Consider the following 23,755-nt stretch of genomic DNA (forward strand, 5'->3'; position numbering starts at 1 on the left):
ACTGTTATGTACACATAACGTTGGTGAGGGTAGGTCACTAATATTTACATTAGTGAAGGGTATGTTCACTATTATTAAAAAGGGGACTAATGATTGGATAGAATGAATGATATGTGCATGCACTATCATGATTTAGACAACCAATGAATAGAGAGCCTTTTAGAAAGGCACATCTATTCAAGGGGCCTAGGAAAAGGTATAAATATGAGGCTTAGCTACCCTCATAGGATGATCACGTCGGAAGGCTGCTGTCGTAGACACCGGTGGTGCGGGCTAGGCTTTCGTCTCGACGATCGTGTTTATCTCTTCCAAGGTATTAGTCATCCTAATATCCGGCGGTATGGGACGTCGGTGGTAGGTTGGCTATGTCTAGATCATAGCTCGGGGGTGGTCGGGTGGAACGGGTTCTTCTATCCAATCTATTTTCTTCCTTTTTACTTGATTTGGTCTATTGATTAGTAATAGACTCTTAACAGTGGTATCAGAGCTTTTACTAACAATTTTTTTGTTGTTTTGATGTTTTTTGCGTGTGAGCGAGGGGGATCTAACAAGGCTCGTCATGCTCTTCTCAGGATCAAAACAACACTCTAAACCCGGTATTCTTCTTTTTTGATCTCTTCTCTTTTTCTATTATGCGTTCTTTATGGTCGAATCAAATTGGTATTACGTTTTATTCTCTTTCTTTCTACCTCCTACTACGCTACGATTTTACTTATTATTATGCATCGGGCCGAGCGTGTTTGCACTAATCGCACACGCTCAACTCATGGCCTTTTGCATATTGCGATATATATCCCACTCTCTCCTCTCTTGAACTCTTACGATAATAATTATTCTTGTGCATTGGGTCGAGCGTGTTTGCTCTAATCGCACACGCTTATCTCATGGCCGTTTTGCATATGATGTTGAGTATACCACTCTACTCTCTATTAAGCCATCAATTGGCCGATTCTATGGGATGTTGTGGCCTTGACAAGGTATATGTAGCTTACATATGCCACTTTCCTTTTTAATTAGCCATCAATTGGCCGATTCTAAGGGATGATGTGGCCTTGACGAGGTATATGTCACTTACCTATGCCACTTTCCTCTTTAATTAGCCATTACTTGGCCGATTCTAGGGATATGTGGTGGTCTTGAGGAGGTGCATGTCAACTACCCTAGGGTTTCGTATCTTAGGGCATGTTTGATTCCATACACCTAATTGTCGATTATTCTAATTAAATTTTAATTTCATAAGTATTGTTTCACTTATATGATTTTCTAGTAATTATTATTTACCCGCCCACAATTAACTCTCCTTTTTCCACTTCCTTTTCATGTATAAAGTATTTACATCGTTTATTTTTAATGTAACCTTTACGTGTAGACTATTTTTTTCGTATGGAGTGGCTTGTTGAACGATTTTTTTTTTCAACGAGTCATCTAGGTTTAACTCTTATCATCAAGCCTTAGAAAACGAGTAAAACCATATGAGTTCCCTTATTGATGTTTTACTCATGGATTTGAGTATTACATCTTTGCGCACAACACCGTCATCACTTGTATCAATTTGTGGCTTATGTCACAATTGTGCAAGTTATAACAATCATATTGGGATGTATATGTGCATACCTTGCACTTCCCATTTATTTGTGACATTGTTTTTTTCGTAGGTAACACATGGGTTCTTTTTTTTTACCCTTGTTTTCGTCACTACTTAACTCTTATGAGTAGTGCCTTATTTTATCATTTTATCATCACGTTTGCTTATTGCTCGCAAGACTAGAATATTACTTGTGAGTGCACTTGTTTTTTCACGTAATACACTTTCTCGACCATATAATACATGATGGGTTGGCATTAATATAAGGCTATCTAGGAAATTTCATTGATGTAAGAACCATGGTTGAGCCTCGGGGAGCCGCCATGATTACTCAAGATAGAGATCCGAGAAATACATCTTAGTTATGTTTTCCCCCATGGTTTTTAAAACACCATAGTGTTACCATAGTTATCGGATCTCGAATCACATCTCATATGTCTAGAGGGGTAAAGACATGAGATACTTTCTTGGATAAAGTTCTTTCAATCAAAATTTCAAGCATTCATTTTGCTTGTGTATTTTCTGAACCTCCTTATTTTATTGCATACCCACAGCGTGCATCATGGAACAAGTTTTGAACGCAGTTGGAACGATCTCTCCAAATGAGACCTCTCAACCCCAATCCGCATCTCGCACACAAGCTGAGATCACTATTGAGCAATTGCTCACTACTACCTTGAATCAATTGGCCGAAATGAGACAGGCCAATATGGCATTGGAAAAGAAATTCCAAGAATTAACTATTGAGTCCAAGAAAGAAGGTGAACCTTCCTTCGTAGTCACGCCTTTCAAGGGAGATAAGAAAGAAAGAACCGAGGAGGCTATTAGCACTTGGCTTGGTCGTTGGGAGTCTCACTTTGAGCTTCATCCCAAGCCCGATGCAGTAAAAATTGGTTATGTCGGTCGTGAGTTAGGTGGCCGAGCTGCTGCTTGGTGGCGTGGCCTAAGGACCGCAAAAAACTTACCCACAACTTGGGAAGGTTTCGTTGATGTTTTTAAGAAACAATTCTTGCAGCCACCTTCTCAAACCGAACAAGCGCAACACTTGCTCACATTGTCTAGTAAGCCATTTACCTCTCTCGAGGATTATGTGCATCACGCTCGGACCCAGATCCAAAAATCGGGACTTACGGGTGAGAAATGGTTTGTCGCTTGTTTTTTGAATGGTATTCCCAATGGGGATTATCATTGGATTGTCCATGACAAGGACCCCACAACTTTCGAGGAAGCCGTCAACATTGTGCTGCGATACCATAGGACTTCCAAGAAAGACCACAATAAACCTGAGTTCGCCAAAACTCCGAATGTCAAGTTCATTGGGAAACGTAAGCAATCCAGTGACACTCTTGACCGCGACTCAAAGAAACCGAACCTCTTCTGTGCATATTGCAAGAAGCGGGGCCACACAAAGGATACCTGTCGTCGTCTTGAGAGGAAGTCAATGAACACCCCTCCTCAAGACAAATCTACGAGTCACACAGGTGAGTCTTTTGATATTGTTGAAGTTCATACCAATCACTTAAGTTTATGTGAATGCACTTTTCCTTCACATTTACTTGGACCTAATGATTTACTCCGAGCAGTCGGATATATCAATGGAACACAAGCACATTTCTTGTTTGATTCCGGTAGTTCTCACAATTTTCTTAATGATCACTTTGTGCAGCAAATGGAGCTCCACATAAACGCAAGTGATCATATCTATCAAGTTCACATGGCAAATGGAAACGTTCAATACATCAGTGGCATTGTTTGTCAACTGCCAATTCAAATAGATACTTATTTGGAGAAGCTTGACTTTCATGTTATGAAATTACAATCCGCAGATGTCATTTTAGGATATCCTTGGTTTTTTAATAAAAACCCTTCTTTGTCCATTGATTGGGTTAATCACTCAATCACATTTGAACTTAATAATTGTAAACATTTTATTCAATGTTCCAAACTTCCTTCTCATTCACTTGTGTCTTCTAAATCTTTAAGTGAGTATTCTAGTTCATTAATTTATTCGTGTGTAATTGATCCTGCGGTTCAATTTTATTATTTTAATATTGACGCCACACAATTACCACATTTTGAGCAACGATTGCTCGACTCTATTTTAGAGGATTTTCAAGATGTGTTTCCTACTGAATTACCGCTTACTTTACCACCTAAACGTAATGTGGACCATCAAATTGAACTCATCCCTGGGGCTGCTCCTGTGAGCATTCCACCTTACCGACTTAGTCGATTAGAAGAGGATGAGATCGCTAAACAACTTAAGGAATACTTGAGTATGGGCCACATTAGGTATAGTAAATCACCTTGGGGTGCGCCACTTCTATTAGTCAAGAAGAAGGAAGGTTCGTGGCGAATGTGTATCAATTATCGCCGTTTGAATAAAATGACAATTAAGAATGCATATCCATTACCTCGTGCCGATGATTTGATTGATCGTTTGCACGGGGCTCGATATTTTACGAAAATTGACTTACGAACTGGTTATCATCAGATTCGCATCGCCGAGGATGATATTCCTAAAACCGCTTTTCGTACGCGTTATGGCCATTATGAGTTTTTAGTCATGCCATTTGGGTTGACTAATGCTCCAGCCACATTCCAACAAGCGATGAATGATGTTTTCCGAGATCAACTCGGTGATTTTGTTGTCGTCTTCTTGGATGATATTTTGATATATAGCCGTACCTTGCAAGATCATGTTCAACATGTTCGATTTGTTTTGCGAAAGTTGCGTGACAACTCTTTCTATGCAAAACATTCAAAATGTGACTTCTTCCAAAAATCTATTGTGTACCTAGGTCATTTAATTACAGAAAATGGCGTTGAAATTGAACATTCTCGTATTGAAAAGGTTAAACTTTGGCCCATTCCTCGTAATATTCGTGAACTTAGATCATTCTTAGGGTTTGTTGGATTTTTACGAAAATCAATTCGTAACTATTCCAAATGGACTACGCCATTAACTGACCTTTTAAAAGGTCATCCACGTAAGTCTGTCAAACCAATTTCATGGAATGAACAACTTGACAAATCATTTGAGACACTCAAGGAGCATGTGTGTCAGGCTCCCACTCTTCTATTACCAGACCCTTCTAAGCCTTTCTCAATTGAAACCGATGCTAGTGATTATGCTATTGGTGCCGTTCTTTATCAAGGTGGTCACCCTATTGCTTTTGAAAGAAAGAAGCTTGATGCTGCTCAATCTCGGTATTTGGTTCAAGAGAAAGAGTTGTTTGCGGTGATACACGCACTTAAAACATGGAGGCACTATCTCTATGGAAATAAATTTGTGGTTACAACAGACCATCAATCATTAAAGTATTTTTGTGACCAGCCCGATCTTGTTGGTCGTAAAGGCCGTTGGGCTGACCTTATGCAAGATTTTGATTTTTCCATACGATATCGCAAGGGTTCTATGAACACCGTTGCTGATGCTCTTAGTCGCATTAAAGAAGTTAACATGCTTAGCTTCACGGAAATAAAATCTGATCTTTTAGATCACCTTCGAGGGAAATACCTTGATGACAGTTATTTCTCAAAATACTGGACGAAAGCCGAATCTGGTTTAGATGCCGATACTAGCACCCTACCCTCGAAGGCGACCTTTCACATTACAAACGGTTTGCTCTACCGTAGTGGAAAGGTCTGTGTTCCAGATTTACCAAATGTTAAACAGAAAATTTTTCATGAATGTCATGATGCACCATCTGCTGGTCATCCTGGAATACAACGCACACTCGTTCTCATCTCGTGTACTTTTTTCTGGCCTAAGATGCGCTCTGACGTGCATAAATACGTAACTCAATGCTTACAATGTCATATTAATAAGTCGGAACGACTTAAAGCTGCTGGTCTTTTACATCCCTTAGATATTCCCAACAATAAATGGGAAAGTATCTCGATGGATTTTATTGTTAGTTTACCTCGTACACAGAGGGGTCATGATGCCATATGGGTTGTCGTTGACAGGCTAACAAAATTAGCTAGATTTATTCCTACAAAAACCACGGTAACCGCTCAACAGTTGGCTTATCAATTTGTTGATGAGTTATTTCGTTTTTATGGATTACCGATGGATATTGTTAGTGATCGAGATTCCAAGTTTACTAGTGACTTTTGGACTCAGGTCTTTAAGAAACTAGAAACTACGTTGAGCATGAGTTCCGCAGATCATCCTCAGTCTGATGGACAAACTGAACGAGTTAATCAAATTATTGAGGACATGCTTCGAGCTTATGTAGCAAAAACCCCTTCTAAGTGGGAGCAATACCTTCCTATCTTAGAATTTGCCTATAATAGCTCTAAACATACATCCACTGGATATAGTCCTTTTATGTTGATGTATGGTTTTCAGCCACGTGCCCCAGTTGATGTCACGATTCATCGTGATACATTAGACAGTACACGCAATTTTTTGCAAGACATGAACCAAATGTTGCATATTGCCAAAGAAAATGTCAAGACAGCTCAAGATCGTGCTCGATTTTATGCTGATCAGGATAGACGTCCTCGTGCATTTACTATTGGTCAAAAAGTTTTTTTGCGTGTCCCGACTGATTCTACGTCATTATCTACGGGCAAGTGCGCTAAGTTAGCCCCACGATATTGTGGCCCATTTGAAATCCTTAAGCGAGTTGGGTCATCTGCTTATCACCTTGCCTTACCTCGTAACGTTGGTATTCATCCTGTTTTTCACGTCAGTCGTCTAAAACCATTTTTAGGCTCTGGTGATAACACCATCACAATCCAAGATCTTGTAACATTAGAGGATTTTTCTTACAAACCTCATGTTCCTGAACGAATTCTTGATTCTCGTACTAAACGTTTACGTTCTAAAGAGATTCGGCTATTCAAGATCAAATGGATGGATAAACCTATTGATGATGCCACATGGGAACGCGAGCATTCGCTTAAGGCACAATTTCCTCACTTTATATTGCAAGAGTGCAATCTTTTGAAGTAGGGGAGTATGTTATGTACACATAACGTTGGTGAGGGTAAGTCACTAATATTTACATTAGTGAAGGGTATGTTCACTATTATTAAAAAGGGGACTAATGATTGGATAGAATGAATGATATGTGCATGCACTATCATGATTTAGACAACCAATGAATAGAGAGCCTTTTAGAAAGGCACATCTATTCAAGGGGCCTAGGAAAAGGTATAAATATGAGGCTTAGCTACCCTCATAGGATGATCACGTCGGAAGGCTGCTGTCGTAGACACCGGTGGTGCGGGCTAGGCTTTCGTCTCGACGATCGTGTTTATCTCTTCCAAGGTATTAGTCATCCTAATATCCGGCGGTATGGGACGTCGGTGGTAGGTTGGCTATGTCTAGATCATAGCTCGGGGGTGGTCGGGTGGAACGGGTTCTTCTATCCAATCTATTTTCTTCCTTTTTACTTGATTTGGTCTATTGATTAGTAATAGACTCTTAACAGCCACCCTCCTACGTCCTTCGGGATCTCGTTGGATCCCTAAAGTGGGAGAACACCAACATCTCCCTTCTTGTGAGAATGTCTAAAACATCATGATCATATCTAACCATGTCATTGTGTTCTTGTATTAATTGGTACTACTTTAGAGCCCTGCTTGCTTTAACCGTGTTGATATAAATTGTGTATATTGCTTGGTTTATAAATCACACAATGTCTATTGTCTCGACCTTCGAGCTAGCATCAAAGTCCATCATGTCTTTCATGTTACTAGTCTCAACAAGGTTTTGGGTTCTTACAATAATTTCGTTCCCATTAGAACTATGGTTGTTTTTTAGGATTTGGCATCCAACCCTCACAAACCAAATAGAATTCTCGATTCTCAAACTAAATGTTTATGATCTAAGTATATTCAAGAGTTTTAAATTAAATGGATGGATGGTTCTATCAAATATGCTACCTAAGAGTGAGAATATGCTCTTAAAACCAACTTTTTTGACTTTTCATTGCAAGAGTGCAATCTTTTAGAGAGGATAAGGATGTTACGAGCATAATGTTAGTCATAGCTCTCTAACCTTGGGTTTGATGTGAGGTAATTCATAAGGAACAACCGGTGAGGATCAATTTATCTCAATCTTGCAATGGAGATAACTTAAGAGTGTTTCATCAATCGGTCACTTATAATAAAACAACCTTGTGTGCATCAAATGAGGGTCAATTGTTTCTGCCTATTTACGAAGGTTAGCTAGCTTCATGAAGTGGATCATCTATATTATTTTGGGTAGACTCTAATAGTGTGGCAAAGCTCTAGCTTCATACATGTGTGACTCCTTCAAACTCAAGGTACAATCCATGTTCAAACTTGGAGGTACATACAAAACATTGCACATGGGACTTGGATCTGTCTCTCACCTCTGTTAGGGGTGGTAAGGTGGACTAGCGTCTTGTCTATTAAAATGCATGATAACATGATTATTACAATATTACACATAAGAAGGATCAAGAAATTATGCATACCATTCAATGGATGAATTCCACAAAAAGAAGGATTTGAAAGTGTATTTTCTTCGATTAGAAATCTCCCATTTATGAAGAGTCATTCACATTACACAAGGGAAGTAAGAAATTATTCTATCTCATCAGTCTATACTTAGTAGAAAATACATACATTTTGGCTTTGCTAGGTTGTTGATGTAAAAAGTTGAACAACATAAAAGGAAGGAAGACAAGACTATGCGAGAGTACGTAGTTTGTAATTGGTGCACAAAGTGGTATAAACCCTTGTCGGGTCAAAGCCATGAGGTTCAATAGTATATGCTATCTAGAACTTGCCAATCTGCAAGCCTTGAAAACATAAAATACAACAAGCAATAGCCATTAGTCTAGTCGAGGGCTACCTTACATTGTTTGATGTCCGAGAGGGAGTTAAGGATCCCCTTATGTGGTACTCTACCTCAAATGCCCTCTTTTAAACCTCCTACATGTTTGCTTTTTGAGCACTTCCTAGACTCCATCGGTTGTACATACAAACATACATATTTATCGCAACCAAACTCAATTGTTATTCTCACTTTTCATACGTACAATTGTGTGCTTTCGTATGGGTTTTACACATGTTTTGGTTAGTTCCTACCCATTTGTGCTCACACCCAACAAATGATCCCTAACTCTCTCTACACCTAATAGCTCATAATGGCCTTGCATCCTTTATCTTTTACCTTGCAAGTGTCTCTACAATTTAAACTTACTATAATTTACATGTCCCCCATTGGATGACCAACAATATCCAATATGGGTTTCTAGATCCCTGATGTGACGTTGGTCATGTATTATCCCTTTTTGTAACCTTCAAGATGTATTTTATTATGTTTTTTTATATGAGAGAGAGAGAGAGAGAGAGAGAGAGAGAGAGAGAGAGAGAGAGAGAGAGAGATGTTGACATGTCCTTAGATGACCAACCTGACCGATGAGACCCCAAACAACAATCTCCTTGACTAATGCAGGGCCTTTTGTATTTTAAACTATTCTAGCTCAATACAAAGCTACCCACCTTAAAACTCTCTATTGATAGAAAGTTATGTGCACCTTACATTAGAAGCGATATAAGAAAAGTAATAGTGATAAAGCAATACATTCAAAGTGACACTTGGGATAAAGCCATCGCAAATGCAGGGTAGGTAAAGAGGGTGTCCACATATATTGGTGGTTTGTGACGACATTATGCATAGTTTCAAGCATGTTGGATAAGAAAACGAGGACATGTAGGTCAAATGGGTTGAGGTGACGACAACATGAAGTATAAAGCATGAACATAGGTACAATATCAAAATGGATGTAAACAAGGGTATGTAGGTTGAGTGCTTGACTTGATGACATCGTGTAAAGTTACATAAACACAAACCACCTCAAAAAACATTTTGGAGCATGACCCACAACACTATTATAACACTGTGAAAGAGAAATACCAAAATATTAAAAGTGGTTTGTACGCCATAAATTTAAGATATAAAACATAAACATTGATTAAAACAAAATAATTTTGATTCAAAAAATAGAGCAGTTTGACTTGTTGATGTTGTAACATCCTTTATACTAATGAAAATCCAAGTTGCAGAAATTAATCTTGTTTTAGAGAATAATGAAGGTAAGTTTATTAAAAGATGAGTTATTAATTTAACTTGCAAAATTAGTCTATTAAAATGTACAAGAATGTGACTATTGTATAGAAGAGGATCAACAAAATATGCACAACATCACCATGAATAAAGGCCAAAGACACACATGTGATTTTAAATATTGCATTTAAGAAGAGGAGTCATTCACATTGTGCAAGGTCAACAAAAAACACTTCCACCCCACCATTTTATGCCCATGTATTGATACCTTTGGCAAGAGAACTTATCTAGTGGAAATGACATATATTTTGGCTTTGATTGGTTATTGATACAAATAACATAAAAATGGAATAACGATGGGACAAAGAGAGTACATAATTTTGTATTTCGTATGTGAAATGTTATGGTTTAATATGAATTTCACAAGTCATAAACTATAAATAGGATGAAATCTGCTCAACTGTTCCCATAATCGAAATGTTTCCTCTAATTGATTATTGACGAGGTGGATTTCACTCTTTTTGTTGTGTTGGGGTTTGGCCCTCACACACCAATTCGTATCAAACTTTTGAACTTAAAGGCAACAACATGTGACACATTCTACTTGTTGACATGCCCACATGCATATGTCATATTGATGCCAAATAGAGTTGACCAATGACAAGGCTACAACTTAAGTCATATTTTGCTTGGTTATGTGTGTGTGGCTAGTGACTTTGTTTAGTGCTACCATATGTTTGCCACTCATTGTTTGCTTCCTAATGAGTCAACGGTTCATAAGCTTCCACACATAACAATCATATATATAGTATGCAAGTACATCAAGTGGATTAGGGAGTTTATTGAGCCACGATACCCAAGCAATCATCAATAAATTGAGTTGAGGCCATTACAATGTTCGTAACAAAATATTTCTGTCTCTAATGTACTACCATTCGTGCTATGAGATTCCTTATTGGATGGTGCCAAACTTTTCTCTAATCTTTCAAATGTCAACATGTGTTGTGCCATTGCTCAACAAGGGCGTGGAAATTTTTCAAAAAAGCGAGCAACATTGGACCAGATAAAAAATTGATGCTAAGTTTATCATGAATTTTCTCATTATCTCGTGCATGAAAAGGAAAGGATACCAAATATTGCTTCACGTGGTCAACAACGATCCCTCTCCCTTTCTATCAGTTGACATATTGTTTTAACATCCCATCGCCATCTTGTTTGTATGAGAAGTGGTTAAAAAAGGCGATTCATTGTCTTATTTATTTTTTCTTGCGATGGACCAAAATAAGTCCGATTGGAAAGGCGATTTGTTCATCCTAGATGTGGTAGCGCATGAGCTAACGGAGCAACGCAATATCAAGATGGACAAAGAAACTGGTAAGGGCCCTCAGGGGGAGCACGGAAAAACTCTCTCTGTCTCGTTTGCTTGTGATATGAGTTGATGTGGTAACAAAAAGGAGAAGAGATGTTTTTTCCTCTGCCCCAAGTGGTTGGGCAGTGGTAGCACAAGTGTGTGTGTGTGGCCTTTTACTTACTTAACTGGGTATGGTGGTTATCTACATGTTGCCCAAAACAAGTAAAAAGAAGACCAAAAAACATTTCTTCATACCCTGAAATTGGAAGGAAATTAAAAAAAAGTTTTTATTTTTTATTTTTTCTCATGTGTTTTCCTCATCCTCCCCCTTCTTCTTCTTCAAGTCTCATTTCTTCTTCTCAGATTTCTCCTTCAAAAAACCCTAACCCTAGCTTCTTCCTGCAACCCTCTTCTGCAGACACCCTCCATTCTCCGATCCTCCTCGACTTGGCTTCTTCTTCAGGTATGTGTTCCAAAGATTCTCTGTTTCACTTTTCCCTTTCCTTCCCACAATTCAATCCTTTCAACGATACGTTAGATCTCTCCATGAAGCTATATGTATTCCTCCTTTTATGTGAAAGATTCCAGGGTTTCACCACCCTTTTATCTCGCAAATCGCACCTGTATAATGTTTAGTCCGACTAGTTTTGATTTATTTTCAAAGTCTGCATATGTCAACCGAAGAAGGAGATCTCTCAGTTCAGGTATGGAAACGGAATGATTTCTGCTTAATGCGGCTGTTTAATCGACCAAATTTCCTTCTTTGGACTTGTACCGGGCTTTTCGACTTATTTCGACCTAGTTTCAAGTCTGTCATTGGTTAACTGAGATGAAAGATCTCTTTGTTCAGTTATGAAAATTCACCGGTTCTTGTTAAATTCGACTGCGTAAAAGTGGTTTCCTCATTCTTTGCACCTGTATCAGGATTTATTCTACTCGCGTTGACCTTGTTTGAAGTTTTTATATGTAAAATTAAGGGTGAGAACCTCTCCCTTAAAAGTATGGAAATGGGCTCATCATTCCCTTCTGCATTCGACTGTCTTCCGTTCTTTGCATCTGCAGCAGGGGATCTATTCCACACGTTTTGACCTAATTTCATGTCTATATTACATGTCAATTGAAGGGTGGTGATCTCTCCCTTGAGCTATGGAAATGCACATATTCTTGTTTAATTGGATTGTGAAAAAGTCATTTCTTCCTTGCATTGCATCTGGAACAGGCTTTATTCTAGTCGTTTGACCTAGTTTCAAGTCTTGTATATGTCAGCTGAAGCTGTAAGAACTCCCCAGTTCAGACATGGAAATGCCATGAATAAAGCACAAGTCATTGTTTTTTATGTTTACATCGTATTATTTTATTTTGCAAGTATGTTTGCATTTTAATCAGGTCTAGTTAGCAATCACAATGATTCAGTCTGGCTCAAAATGAAATCGTTTAAAATAAATGAAACTTGAATTAAACCTTGAAACTGTTTAAAATGAAACCATTTAAACTGACCTGTTTAAGAGACTCTCATATCTAAATCATTAACTTTTCAGAAAGTCATTTGCATGAAAATTAAAATTGAAAATCAACTGATTAATTGTAAACCATTAAATGAATACATTTCAAGATGAACCAAATCAAACAGTTAACCGTCATTGCAAAATTAAACCAAATCCTAACTGTCTTCCAAGTTTTGAACCGAAATTAAAGCCATTAACATGTTAAACCACAGTTACTGATTGCTAGATCTAGCTCTACCTGTCTTAATCATGTAAAGTCTATATCATCAATTGGATACAGCACAAGTCATTGTGGGACAATCATTGTTTTTCTGTTCCTATATCATTTCCATCCTTTTCTTAGTAGTAAAATTGCTTCTTATTCAGACCTAGAGCTTGTTTATGGGGCAATCCATGACATTGCTCAGAAGTTACAAATGTCATTCTCGTGACAAACTTTCTCTGATAATCTATACCAGTGAAATTAATGTTTTGTTTATGTTCATGCAACGTTACATCTGACGAATTTTCTTTTGGTCAAGAATCCTCACTCTCCTGTCCATAATGCTATTCTCATTTTGAATAATATGCTAACATTGTGTTTTATAATCTTGGGTAAAAGTGAATCAGTTGTGCCAGAAGTTTCTCAATTAGAAAGAAGCTCAGGATGCAGAATCAGGCTCAGATAGCTGCACAGAATGCTCATGCTACACAACTTTTGATGAATGGGGCAGCTATCTCTCAAAAGGGCATGGCTTCTCGACGGAAATCTTGGCACAGTGATAGTGATTTAAATCTCAGGAGAGAAGTTTTTTCCCACATGTAAGTTTTTCTTTTCTTTTCTCAAGTCTCCTTTATCTTGCGTCCATCAGAGCCCTCCTTTTTTTTAGCTGAAGTCTTGTAACATTTTATTTTATTTCACCAATTGCTTTAGTGCAAGGCTCATCCAGAAGCACAATCTAGAAAGTAAATTGCCAGCTTTGGCTCGTGAATTAGAAAGTGCATTATACTCTAGCGCAGACTCAAAGGTATGATTTATGCCATTTGGTAAATGCAACAAAACTTTGACTTGAAGTGTTATTCACATCTGTTCTCATTCTCGACAGGAAGAGTATGGAAATTTAATAACCCTAGAACGCCGAATATGCACTTTAATGCTGCACTGGAGAAATAGACAAAAAGCTGCGCAGTTTGCAGTATTACCAACCTCTCATGTTTCTGAAGTTCCATCTCATTCAGGTGGATACCCAGGTTTCACTTTGCTTCCTGGAAGCAACTTTCAAAGCTCAGGAACAGGAAGGATTCTCTCTAACCATACCGGACCAAGAGTCTTGATGAATTCAGGCAGTGTTTCCACAACTCCTTCAAATGATGTTGGAGGTGTTAGGCAAGTGTCTGGTTTGAGTCACAATGCCCTCATGTCTCCATTAGGGCCAGCTCCTTTACAAGGTTTTAATGTAGCAGATAAAAGTTATCAGGATCAGGTGCGATACTTAATGCGTGGTTCAGGACTTAGTCCAGGAATATCAGGACAATTCCCAGGGTTCAGGTGTGGTGCAGGTGCGTCCATCAGGACAACAAATTCTGTACTTTTTCTCAATTAAGAGGAGTATAAATGTTTGCCAGGTTTATGTTTAAAAAGAATAATTAAATATGTTGTTATATCAATGTAGCCTAAGTGATCTAGGTATCATATTGTCGTCAAAATATAAACTGGCCTTATTTTTATGAAATGTAAGCCTTGGAAGTCCTATAATTGCCTCACACAGTTTTAGGAAATATTGGTCAGTATTGTTGCCACAAACTGCGCAAATACATTATATTGAACAAGGTTACTTCCATAAAATAGTGGGGACATGTGAGATTAGACAATTGCAATGTAGGATTCAAAGCTAATACTTGGAAATTCAAAATTTTAGGCAAAATGGTGAGGGGTCAAGGAAAACTTGAAGTTTAGGCCAATCCCAACTCCCGTAAGGCCTGCTCAAGAGTTTGCTGAATTTGAAATAATGACATGTTATTATGGGTTGTTCTCTTCTTTGTTTCACCAAGGCAATTTCTTGCAACTCCAACATGCAAAATGTTGCCCACTTTGTGTTAAATCAAGTGGCAAAATCATTTGGACAATACTCAACCAATTAACTTGATTGGATACTTTTACTGACTTTCTGAAACAGCATATATATTATTGTTTCTTTTGTGTGCTATTCTCATCCCTGTAGTACTTATCATGTCTTAATTTTTTTCTGATTTATACAATTGTATATTTAACTTTTTCTCATAAATTTGAATTGGTTTGATCCAAAATCACTTTGCACATGCTAGAGATGATAAATATTTAACCCTAAATTTGCATAGGAACCTTTTGAAACTTGTGCTATTTATTACATTTGAAGCCTGTTTTCTTGCTTTGATATATAAAAATGACGTGTAGGTGTTGCAAGAGATGGCACACATGGATCAAACGCTACAGAATTCAGTTTTGAGAATCCAAACGTGCAAATGGGATTAGCTGCTGGAATCGCCAACCCCAATTCACTGATGCAAACACCAGGGAATTCATTTCCCATGGGGTCTACAGAGATGAACGTGAAGCTTCCACACAGTTATTTCTCTCAACATATGTCAAATATACAAAGGCAGAGTTTCCCTGCTCAAGATATGTCCCATGCTGGTGCTTCTCCAAATAGCCCGACCATTTCTGTAGTTTCTCAGGAGCAACAGCATCCAGGTAGAAGCATTCTGGCTTCATCTGAACAAAGTTCCAAGGAATCTGATCCAAATTTAGTGAATGCAAAATCCCAATGTCTTCTTAGAGATCCTCTGGAACAAGATACTATAGTTGATGCATTGCTTATTGATCAACACCAATTACAGATGAACACAGATAAACTCTGCTTGCTACAACACCAACAATTATTTGAGAATCAGGAAAGCTGGGCGGGAAAAGATACTGTTAATCACTCTTTTCCAAAATCCAATCATCAAACAATGCAAAATGGATACCAGCAAATTTCATCACTTGATCAGCAGAGTGAACACACGTGTCAAGCTAACAGCGCTGATACAGGACAGTCAGAAGTAGTGAGTAATGATGACAGCTCGGTTCCAACTCAGGCTAAAGATGTACAAATGCGTTTACATGAAATAAAAAAGCGGCAATGGTTATTAATGCTATTCTGGCATGTCAGTAGATGTAAGAATTCAGGTCAATGCTCTGTAGCACATTGTGCATCTGGTTGTGAGATGATGAGGCATGTTACGACCTGCCAGAGTCATCCTTGCTCAAATCCTAGATGTGCTCTTTCAAGATCTTTGCTTATACACCATAATAAATGTAGGGACTCCAAATGTGTGGTTTGTGGTCCAGTTCGTGTTCGTGTTGCACGGAGTAAAACATATAAGAACCAGGCTAAACAGACTTTAGCTAAAATGGTTCGTGGAGTTGCTTTGAGTGAAGTGGATTCACCCCCAATTAAGCGAGCAAAAATAGAAGTTGTAGCTCTTTGTGAACCTCAGGCTACATCACCACAGCAGGAACTTCAGCTCATAAACAGCTCACAAATGCAAGATAAGCGTACAAGAATAGATGTTGTAGCTCCTTGTGAATTCCAGGCAACATTGCAACAGCAGGAACATAAGATCACAAACACTTCACAAATGCAAGATAAGCAGACAAGATATGAAGCCGTAGCTCCTCATGAACCCCAGGCTACATTGCAACAGCAGGAACTTCAGCTCACAAACAGCCCACAAATGCAAGATCAAGTAATGCATCATGAAACGTTGTCTATGGGTATAAATGGCCCTTCAGAGAAAAATTTAAGAGAGATGAAACACGGTGCTGAATCACCTTTACGAAAAGTTGAGTCTCCTACAGAATCCTCAGTCAGTGCTGGTGTGGGGAGTTTAGTAACAAAAGTAGAGACAGAAAAATTGGGAAACGAGCCATCAGATGTGGAGACTAGGCAAGATGCTGCCGTGAGTCAATCTGTAATAACACCTACCAAAGCCTTATCAGAAATCACAAAATCTGTGAAAAAGAAGATTTCAGGAATCACATATATTGAGAGTTTGACTCCAGAACAAATTAGGCAACATATTGCCAGTCTGAGAAAATGGATTGGGCAGGTATAGTATGAAGTTTAGTTTTGTTATGTTTTCATATTCATCAGCACTCATAACTGAAAGTCTTTCTAATTTTATGTAGAGCAAAGGAAAGGCTGAGAAGAACCAAGCCATGGAACATCAAATGTCTTCTACTGCTTGCTCAGCCTGTGCTGTCGAGCATCTTACATTTGATCCAATTCCTATATTCTGTACGCAATGTGGTTGCCGCATCAAGCGTAATGCGGTTTATTACACTTCTGGGACTGGTGACAATAGTCTAAATTACTGTGGGCCTTGCTATAGTCGATTTGATGTACTTGAAAATGATGGTGTGAAGGTTCAAAAGTCTTCTCTTGAAAAGAAAAAGAATGATGAGCATCGGGCTGAAGGGGTGAGCTAAGTGATGTGTCATTTGTTTGTAAAAGAAGTGGAATAAATTATCCATGATGCCTTATTTTTCCAGCTGCATTTAATAACTTTCTCTTATTCCAGTGGGTTGAATGTGATAAGTGCAAGAAATGGCAACACCAAATATGTGTACTCTTCAATGCGCGTACCAACAAAGAAAGGTCTGAGTATATTTGTCCAGAATGCTGTATTGCTGAAATAGAGAGAGGAGAGAGGGTGCCACGACCTGCTAACTCGGTGCTTGGAGCCAAGGATTTGCCTAGAACAATGCTAAGCGATTTTGTTGAAGAGAGACTAGCATGGAAATTGGAACTTGAAAGAGTTGAACGCTCTAAGGCTTCTGGGAAAAGACTGGAGGAGGTAAATGACAGATATGTAAAAGTTAATAATGATGCTTTATGTATTAAAAACGGTTTTCATAAGATATTATCTACTTTCACTGCAGACTCCTACTGCTGATGGTCTGGTTGTCCGTGTTATATCATCTGTAGACAAGAAACTGGAGATCAAGCCCAGATTTTTAGAATTGTTCCAACAAGAATATCCCAAAGAAATGCAATATAAATCCAAGGTTTGTCTCTCTGCATCTATCTGTAGAAACAAGGCTAACCATTTATACGTGTAATTGCATGGCAATTCAGCTTTTAGTACTTGTATTTATGTGAATGAAAAACAAGTTCCATATTGAGAAGGTTTCCTCTATGATCCTGATCCTGATTTTTTCACTTGAATTACAGATGTTGATGCTCTTCCAGAAAATTGAAGGTGTAGAAGTCTGCCTTTTTGGCATGTACGTGCAGGAATTTGGTGCAGATAGTCCTCAGCCTAATCACCGACATGTGTATCTTTCCTATCTGGATTCTGTGAAGTATTTTAGGCCAGATGTGAAAGCAGTCACCGGTGAAGCTCTCCGGACTTACGTGTATCATGAAATTTTGGTAAGTTGCAGTAAAATACTGATTTTTGAGGCATACCTGTGAAACTATGCTTCACTGTTCTTTGGTTTATTGTCATATTCTCTTTCTTTCTATGCTATAAATGTGTGGCCTTATCCTGTAGATGTTCATAGACACCATGCACATTAAGAAGTTTTGGGTGAAGGAGATTCCTTTTTAATCACCTCTTACAAAGAGAACAATTCTTTAGCTATATTTATTTTGGTTTGTTCTCAAAGAGGAGACAATGTTTTAAGATTATGGTTCACTACACGGGTCATTTTGGCCTTTCAAAAGATGTTAATATGTATTTTTTTTCTGTTAAACTTGTGAATATCCTAAGGCTAAGGCTAAGGCTTGGTATGGCTCAATTGCAGTAGTCCACAATGAATCTCACCATGAAGAGACTCAAAGTATGTGTTTAGGTCTTGTGGTTTCCGACATCAGTCCACCCATTTTATACTGTGATTGGCATGTCTCTCGGTACTGTAAATGCACAAATAAAATGTCTTCTCTGTAGCTTTCAAACTAGGGCATCTAGCAGGATTAACCATAAACTACAACAGTGTAAAGTTGACTAATGCACACACAAGTTTTTCACGATGTATTGGTGGACAAACTTTAACTTCCCCACATGTAATCAAATTCTTTAAACCATTGACATATACATGCTTTCATGGTATTTTGTACATGCCTAATGCACTCACTGCATAAATTGTACTGCATATGTACTATCTTTTATGTGCGTGAGTGCATTAAATATTAACATTAAATGCATTGTAGTTTATTCATACATGTGTAACTGGGCACTGTCGTGGTTCTTATGCTCTGCTTTGAGTTATGTAAATATAATTTCATATACCTTGGGCAGAGTGCACAAAACATAAATAAATGAGGATAGAGCCCAGGCTTTAACAAATGTAGAATGTTCAGGTAGGAGTTGATATAGGGCTTTACAGTTGAATTCTCGTCCTCTCTTTATGTTAGTCTTTGGAAAGGTTCTTGTCAGTGCTGGGCAATTTTGTTGGTATAGACTAGTTCAGCTCTTACAATATCAGCTTTTAGTATGTCTTCCTGATATATTTTTTCTCTGAATGTCATAGAAGTGGTCTTAAGCAGTCTGCATGTTACTATTGGTTTTAACACAATATTTATATTAATTTCTAAAAGTCAGACACATATCAATTTTAGAATTCCTTTAACTCCGTGGCCGTGTTTATATTGAAATGGATGTCCTGTATTTTATACCAAATTAAATTTGATATTTTGTATATTATAAGGAATCATTCTGTGCAAAAGTTGTCAATTTAGAGAATGGATACACCTAAATTTGTCCTTTCTGCCTCTTCCTTTCAAATGTGAATATCCATTGAATTCTCTTGGTGTAAACAAGCATTACACCTGAATTTGAATGATTTTAGATTGCTTATTTGGACTACTGCAAAAAGAGAGGTTTCAGCAGCTGCTACATTTGGGCATGTCCTCCATTAAAAGGGGATGATTATATTCTTTATTGCCATCCTGAGATTCAGAAAACACCAAAGACAGATAAGCTCCGTGAATGGTGAGTTCTCAAACATTGTAACAAACAACTTACAGTTTCTATTAAGTTAATAATTTCTGATTTCATATTTATGGTTGACATAGGTATGTTAATATGATTGCCAAAGCAAAGAAGGAGAATATTGTGACTGGTAGCAAGAATTTATATGATTATTTTTTCACAACAAGTGCAGAGTGTAAAGCTCAAGTAACAGCTACCCGCCTCCCCTACTTCGATGGAGATTATTTACCAGGGGCTGCAGAAGACATTCTTCAGCAGATCCAAGAAGAGGAGGAAGGTCTTCACACACTTAGGAAATGTAAAACAAAGAAGGTTGCTACAAAGAGGACAACCAAGACTTCAGCACAAGCAGACATTGGAGGCAGCATGTCTAAGGATCTTCAACTAATGCAAAAGGTAAGGAGAAGTGAAAAATGAGACATTATAATTGCAAAATTATGTTTTCTAAAAGGTTTAATGTTTAAGTATGTTTCAACAATATTCTCTTTTCCTACTTACCTCAGCTTGGACAATCAATTTCCGCGATGAAAGAGGATTTTATTATGGTTCATATGCACCATTCTTGTTCACGTTGTCGTAACTTCATTATCTCAGACTACCGGTGGTTCTGCCAACAGTGTGGGGATAACTTTCAGCTCTGCTCTCAGTAAGACATTTGAAACTGCTGCTTCCTTGAATTCCAACTGAAAATATTGGAACTTTGAAGTTACTTAAACCTCTCTAATTGAGTATGAGGCGAGTCATTATTAACTGGATTGACTGTTGCATCCTTGCATTTAAATTACAAATCCTGGTGTTTAAAAACTATCTAGAGGTTTCCAATGTGTGTAGAACTGTTTCATTATTGGGCTTTATTTATGGCAGCTGTTTTGAAGATCATCAAAAGCTTAGTGATGATGAGCGACATCCATTTGGCAAGAAAGAGTGTCATGTATTGATTGCGGTAAGCATGATAAAAACAGAAAATATAAGACTTCCTTGCAGAAGTATTTGAAGATCTGACATTGTGTAATTGTCTTTCCTTAGGAGGAGGTGCAAGGTATCCCTACGGATACAGTAGACAAAGATGAAATTATGGAGAGCGAATTTTTTGACAACCGTCAAGCTTTCCTAAGTTTATGTCAAGGCAATCAGTATCAATATGATACACTCCGCCGAGCAAAACATTCTTCCATGATGATATTGTACCATCTACATAATCCAAGTGCACCTGCTTTTGTGTCGTCCTGTACGATCTGTCACACTGAGTTAGATGCCGGTCAGGGATGGAAATGCAAGACATGCCCGGATTATGATATTTGTACCAATTGCTTTTCAAGTGAAGAGGCTCAAAGGCATCCTCATAAGTTTGTCGCTCGCACAATCACAGCTGATCCGACCACGGAAAACGCGAAACAACGAATGCATCAGGTGTGGGAATGCATATGATGCTAACAGTAACCTATAGTCTTTTGATGCATGCTCTTCATTTGTTTCAAAATTTAATGCTAACACACTTCTTGAGATCCTTCTTTTGTTTGATCTCTCTTTTTGTTTGTTTAATTTTTATGTAGCTACGAATAATGCTGGATGTGCTTGTGCATGCATCCAAGTGTCGTGATGGGGCTTGCCAGTACGAGAAATGCCGAAACATGAAAGACCTGTTTAGACATGGTTTTTCGTGTACGAAAAGAGCCTCTGGTGGTTGCTCTATTTGCAAAAGGATGTGGTTCCTTCTCACAGCTCATGCTCGATCATGCAAAGACACACCATGCAGTGTGCCTCGGTGCACGTAAGTTCCAATTATATATATTTGTATTTTCTGAAGCTTCAAATATGCATGGTTGAGATATTTAATTGAGTAGGAAAACGTACTAAAATTACCCCAAACGTTTTGTATGTTTCTGAGTACCCTTTGGCCTTTAATCCCCTACTGAAAATGGGTATGATGAAATCTTTTCGAGAACCTAGTGATTATATTCTGGTAAATATCTAAACGTTCAGCTGTAATTTTGCTGTTGTCGCCCAAACAACTGTATATATATTATTCTGTCTGCCCAAGTCTAAATTTTTTACTACTAAACATATAATTTTGGTAATTGTCCCCATATGTTAATCCTTTTGCTGAACCTCTCACGTGTATTTTTATTTGTCCAGGGATCTAAGGAAGCATTTACGAAGGGCACAACTACAGCAAGAATCACGTCGCCGAGCTGCAGTCAATGAAATGATAAGGCAACGTGCTGCAGAGGCAGCAAGTGGACAATAATGAATTTGCTGTACAGCTTTTTTTCTTGCATTTCATATAAGAATCATGTGATCCTACTACTCCAAAGGCATTGGGTCCTAGTGTGATAGGATCAACAAGGAAAGTGTACATAATCAAATGAGTGGTTGTATCTCTACATACAAAAAAGGGACTGTAGGGAAGGAAATCTACAGTCTGTAAAATCCTAGTTTTAGTGGTTTCTTCCAAGTCGTTTTATTTATTCACAAGACTACTCCATGTGCCTAAATTCACTGAGAGGCTTTTTGTATATCTGTCAATTCACATCCAATGAATGTTTTTTTTTGATGGAATCTGTCAAAGGACTTTTTTCCAGGTCTCCCTAAATGCATAGCAACGAAGGTGCAACACATTGAGTTGGCTATTGGCCTATATTAGTGGTAAACAGAAATTAAGTTTGTAAAGGTGTTGAGTTCGCTATCATCCAAGTATTGCTTGTAAAAATATCTTTCCCTTCTTTTTGTAGGAACACAAACATGATAGTAAGGTATTGAGTCGATGTTTTGTCATTACCCACTAATATAGGCAGTGTGAATTGTGATGTTCTGATTGATAACTTTAATTTTCATCATTGTAGGCTCAACAACCAAGAGGCTCTCACCCTCACCCAGCTTATGTATGTTGTGATTTTTGAAGGTTTCTGTGATTTTTGAAGGTTTCTGAAAGGACATTGAATATATCGTTTCAAAAAGCATGGTTATGCCCACTTGTAAGACTTGAGCCACACGAATGGGTGTATATCATGAATTTTGAAGGTTTTCAAAAGACAATGAAATCGAGAATATAAGCCTCATTGAAAGATGTATTTGCTATGAGCTTGTTAAATGTATGCAGGACTCTTTGAAGGAGACTTTAGAAGTTGGTGTATGCATGCGTCCCCTTAATATTAGAGTAATTGATAGACAATTCCATCATCAATGTGAGATCATGACACATCCAAGGCAAGGTTGTTACGTACGTTAGATACAGTACGGATACCATACGTATATAACGTATTAATACTCATATAGTACCTCCCAATTTAAAAATATGTTAAATACGTTTTTTAAAATATGTTAAATACTTATAAAATATGTGTATTTTATGTTACGTTAAATACTTTTAGAATTTGAAAATTATTTACCTTTGTAAAAAATATCTGTAATATTATAAAAAATATCTATGTTTACACAAATTTGTGATGCACAATATAGTTCTACATCCTAAAATGCATATAAGACATTCAAACATTTCACATCCTAAAATACTTGTAATCATAGTATGAACCATACTACCATACGTGCATTCGCATTCACGAATGTTTCAATCATTTGAGTATTGTAAACACCCTCAAAGAATGATAAATACCATACTTTTGGATTTACTATTTATTATGAGGTAACTAAACCTAAAAAAAGGAAGGAAGAAAAACTAAAAAAATATTTAAAAAATGGGAAAAAAACAAAAAAAAAACACAAGAATGTTTGAATAACATTTGAATTCGTTTTCCAACATACAACATAGTAAAACGAATGTTATGCTAGACGAACACAAAATTTACGTACTATGCTTGTAATAATATGGATATTGACATTCACTTATTCTATAAATTAGTGTAAGTGTGTATCACGATGTTTTATTTCAAATTTTAATTATGTACGATTATGCCTTCATAGATTGAGGAATCATCTATGATTATCACATTCAGGATAGGTTTCTCTCTTCTTCTTCTTCTTCCATCTTCTTCGATTATCACATTTAGAGTCAGGACAAGTTTCTAGCTTCTTTTCTTTCTTCTTCTTCTTTGTTGTCGTCTCATATATTCTTCTTTCTTCCTTCTTTTGGCTTCTTTTTCACTAAAATCTTTTTTCTTTCTTTTGCTTTTTGTTGGGGTTTTACTTACATTTTTTTTTATAAATACGCATTATACCTATTTTTTCAAGTGTATGTTAAATACCGTATTGGACAAATGTACAAGATATTTGATTGAATAACATTGAGGTATAGTACGTACTAT

At 37.5% G+C, this 23,755-nt stretch overlaps 1 protein-coding gene across 1 annotated transcript; it reads left to right on the top strand.

Annotated features, from left to right (window-relative positions):
* The first annotated feature begins 11,309 nt into the window (after positions 1-11,309).
* On the top strand, positions 11,310-22,045 carry LOC147869682 (histone acetyltransferase HAC1-like). The gene is made up of 16 exons (XM_087331912.1): positions 11,310-11,455; positions 13,099-13,298; positions 13,411-13,504; positions 13,583-14,036; positions 14,911-16,607; positions 16,687-16,977; positions 17,079-17,354; positions 17,440-17,565; positions 17,732-17,932; positions 19,351-19,493; positions 19,577-19,889; positions 19,997-20,139; positions 20,358-20,436; positions 20,520-20,903; positions 21,047-21,264; positions 21,630-22,045. Exons 2-16 carry the CDS (start codon positions 13,144-13,146, stop codon positions 21,739-21,741), a joined length of 4,686 nt encoding a protein of 1,561 aa, XP_087188038.1. The 5' UTR covers positions 11,310-11,455; positions 13,099-13,143; the 3' UTR covers positions 21,742-22,045.
* Positions 22,046-23,755: the final 1,710 nt, after the last annotated feature.

Source organism: Azolla caroliniana, unplaced genomic scaffold (genome assembly GCF_043228905.1).
Source record: "Azolla caroliniana isolate FFs.n. ecotype wild unplaced genomic scaffold, voAzoCaro1.0.p SCAF_1, whole genome shotgun sequence".
NCBI classification, from domain to species: domain Eukaryota; kingdom Viridiplantae; phylum Streptophyta; class Polypodiopsida; order Salviniales; family Salviniaceae; genus Azolla; species Azolla caroliniana.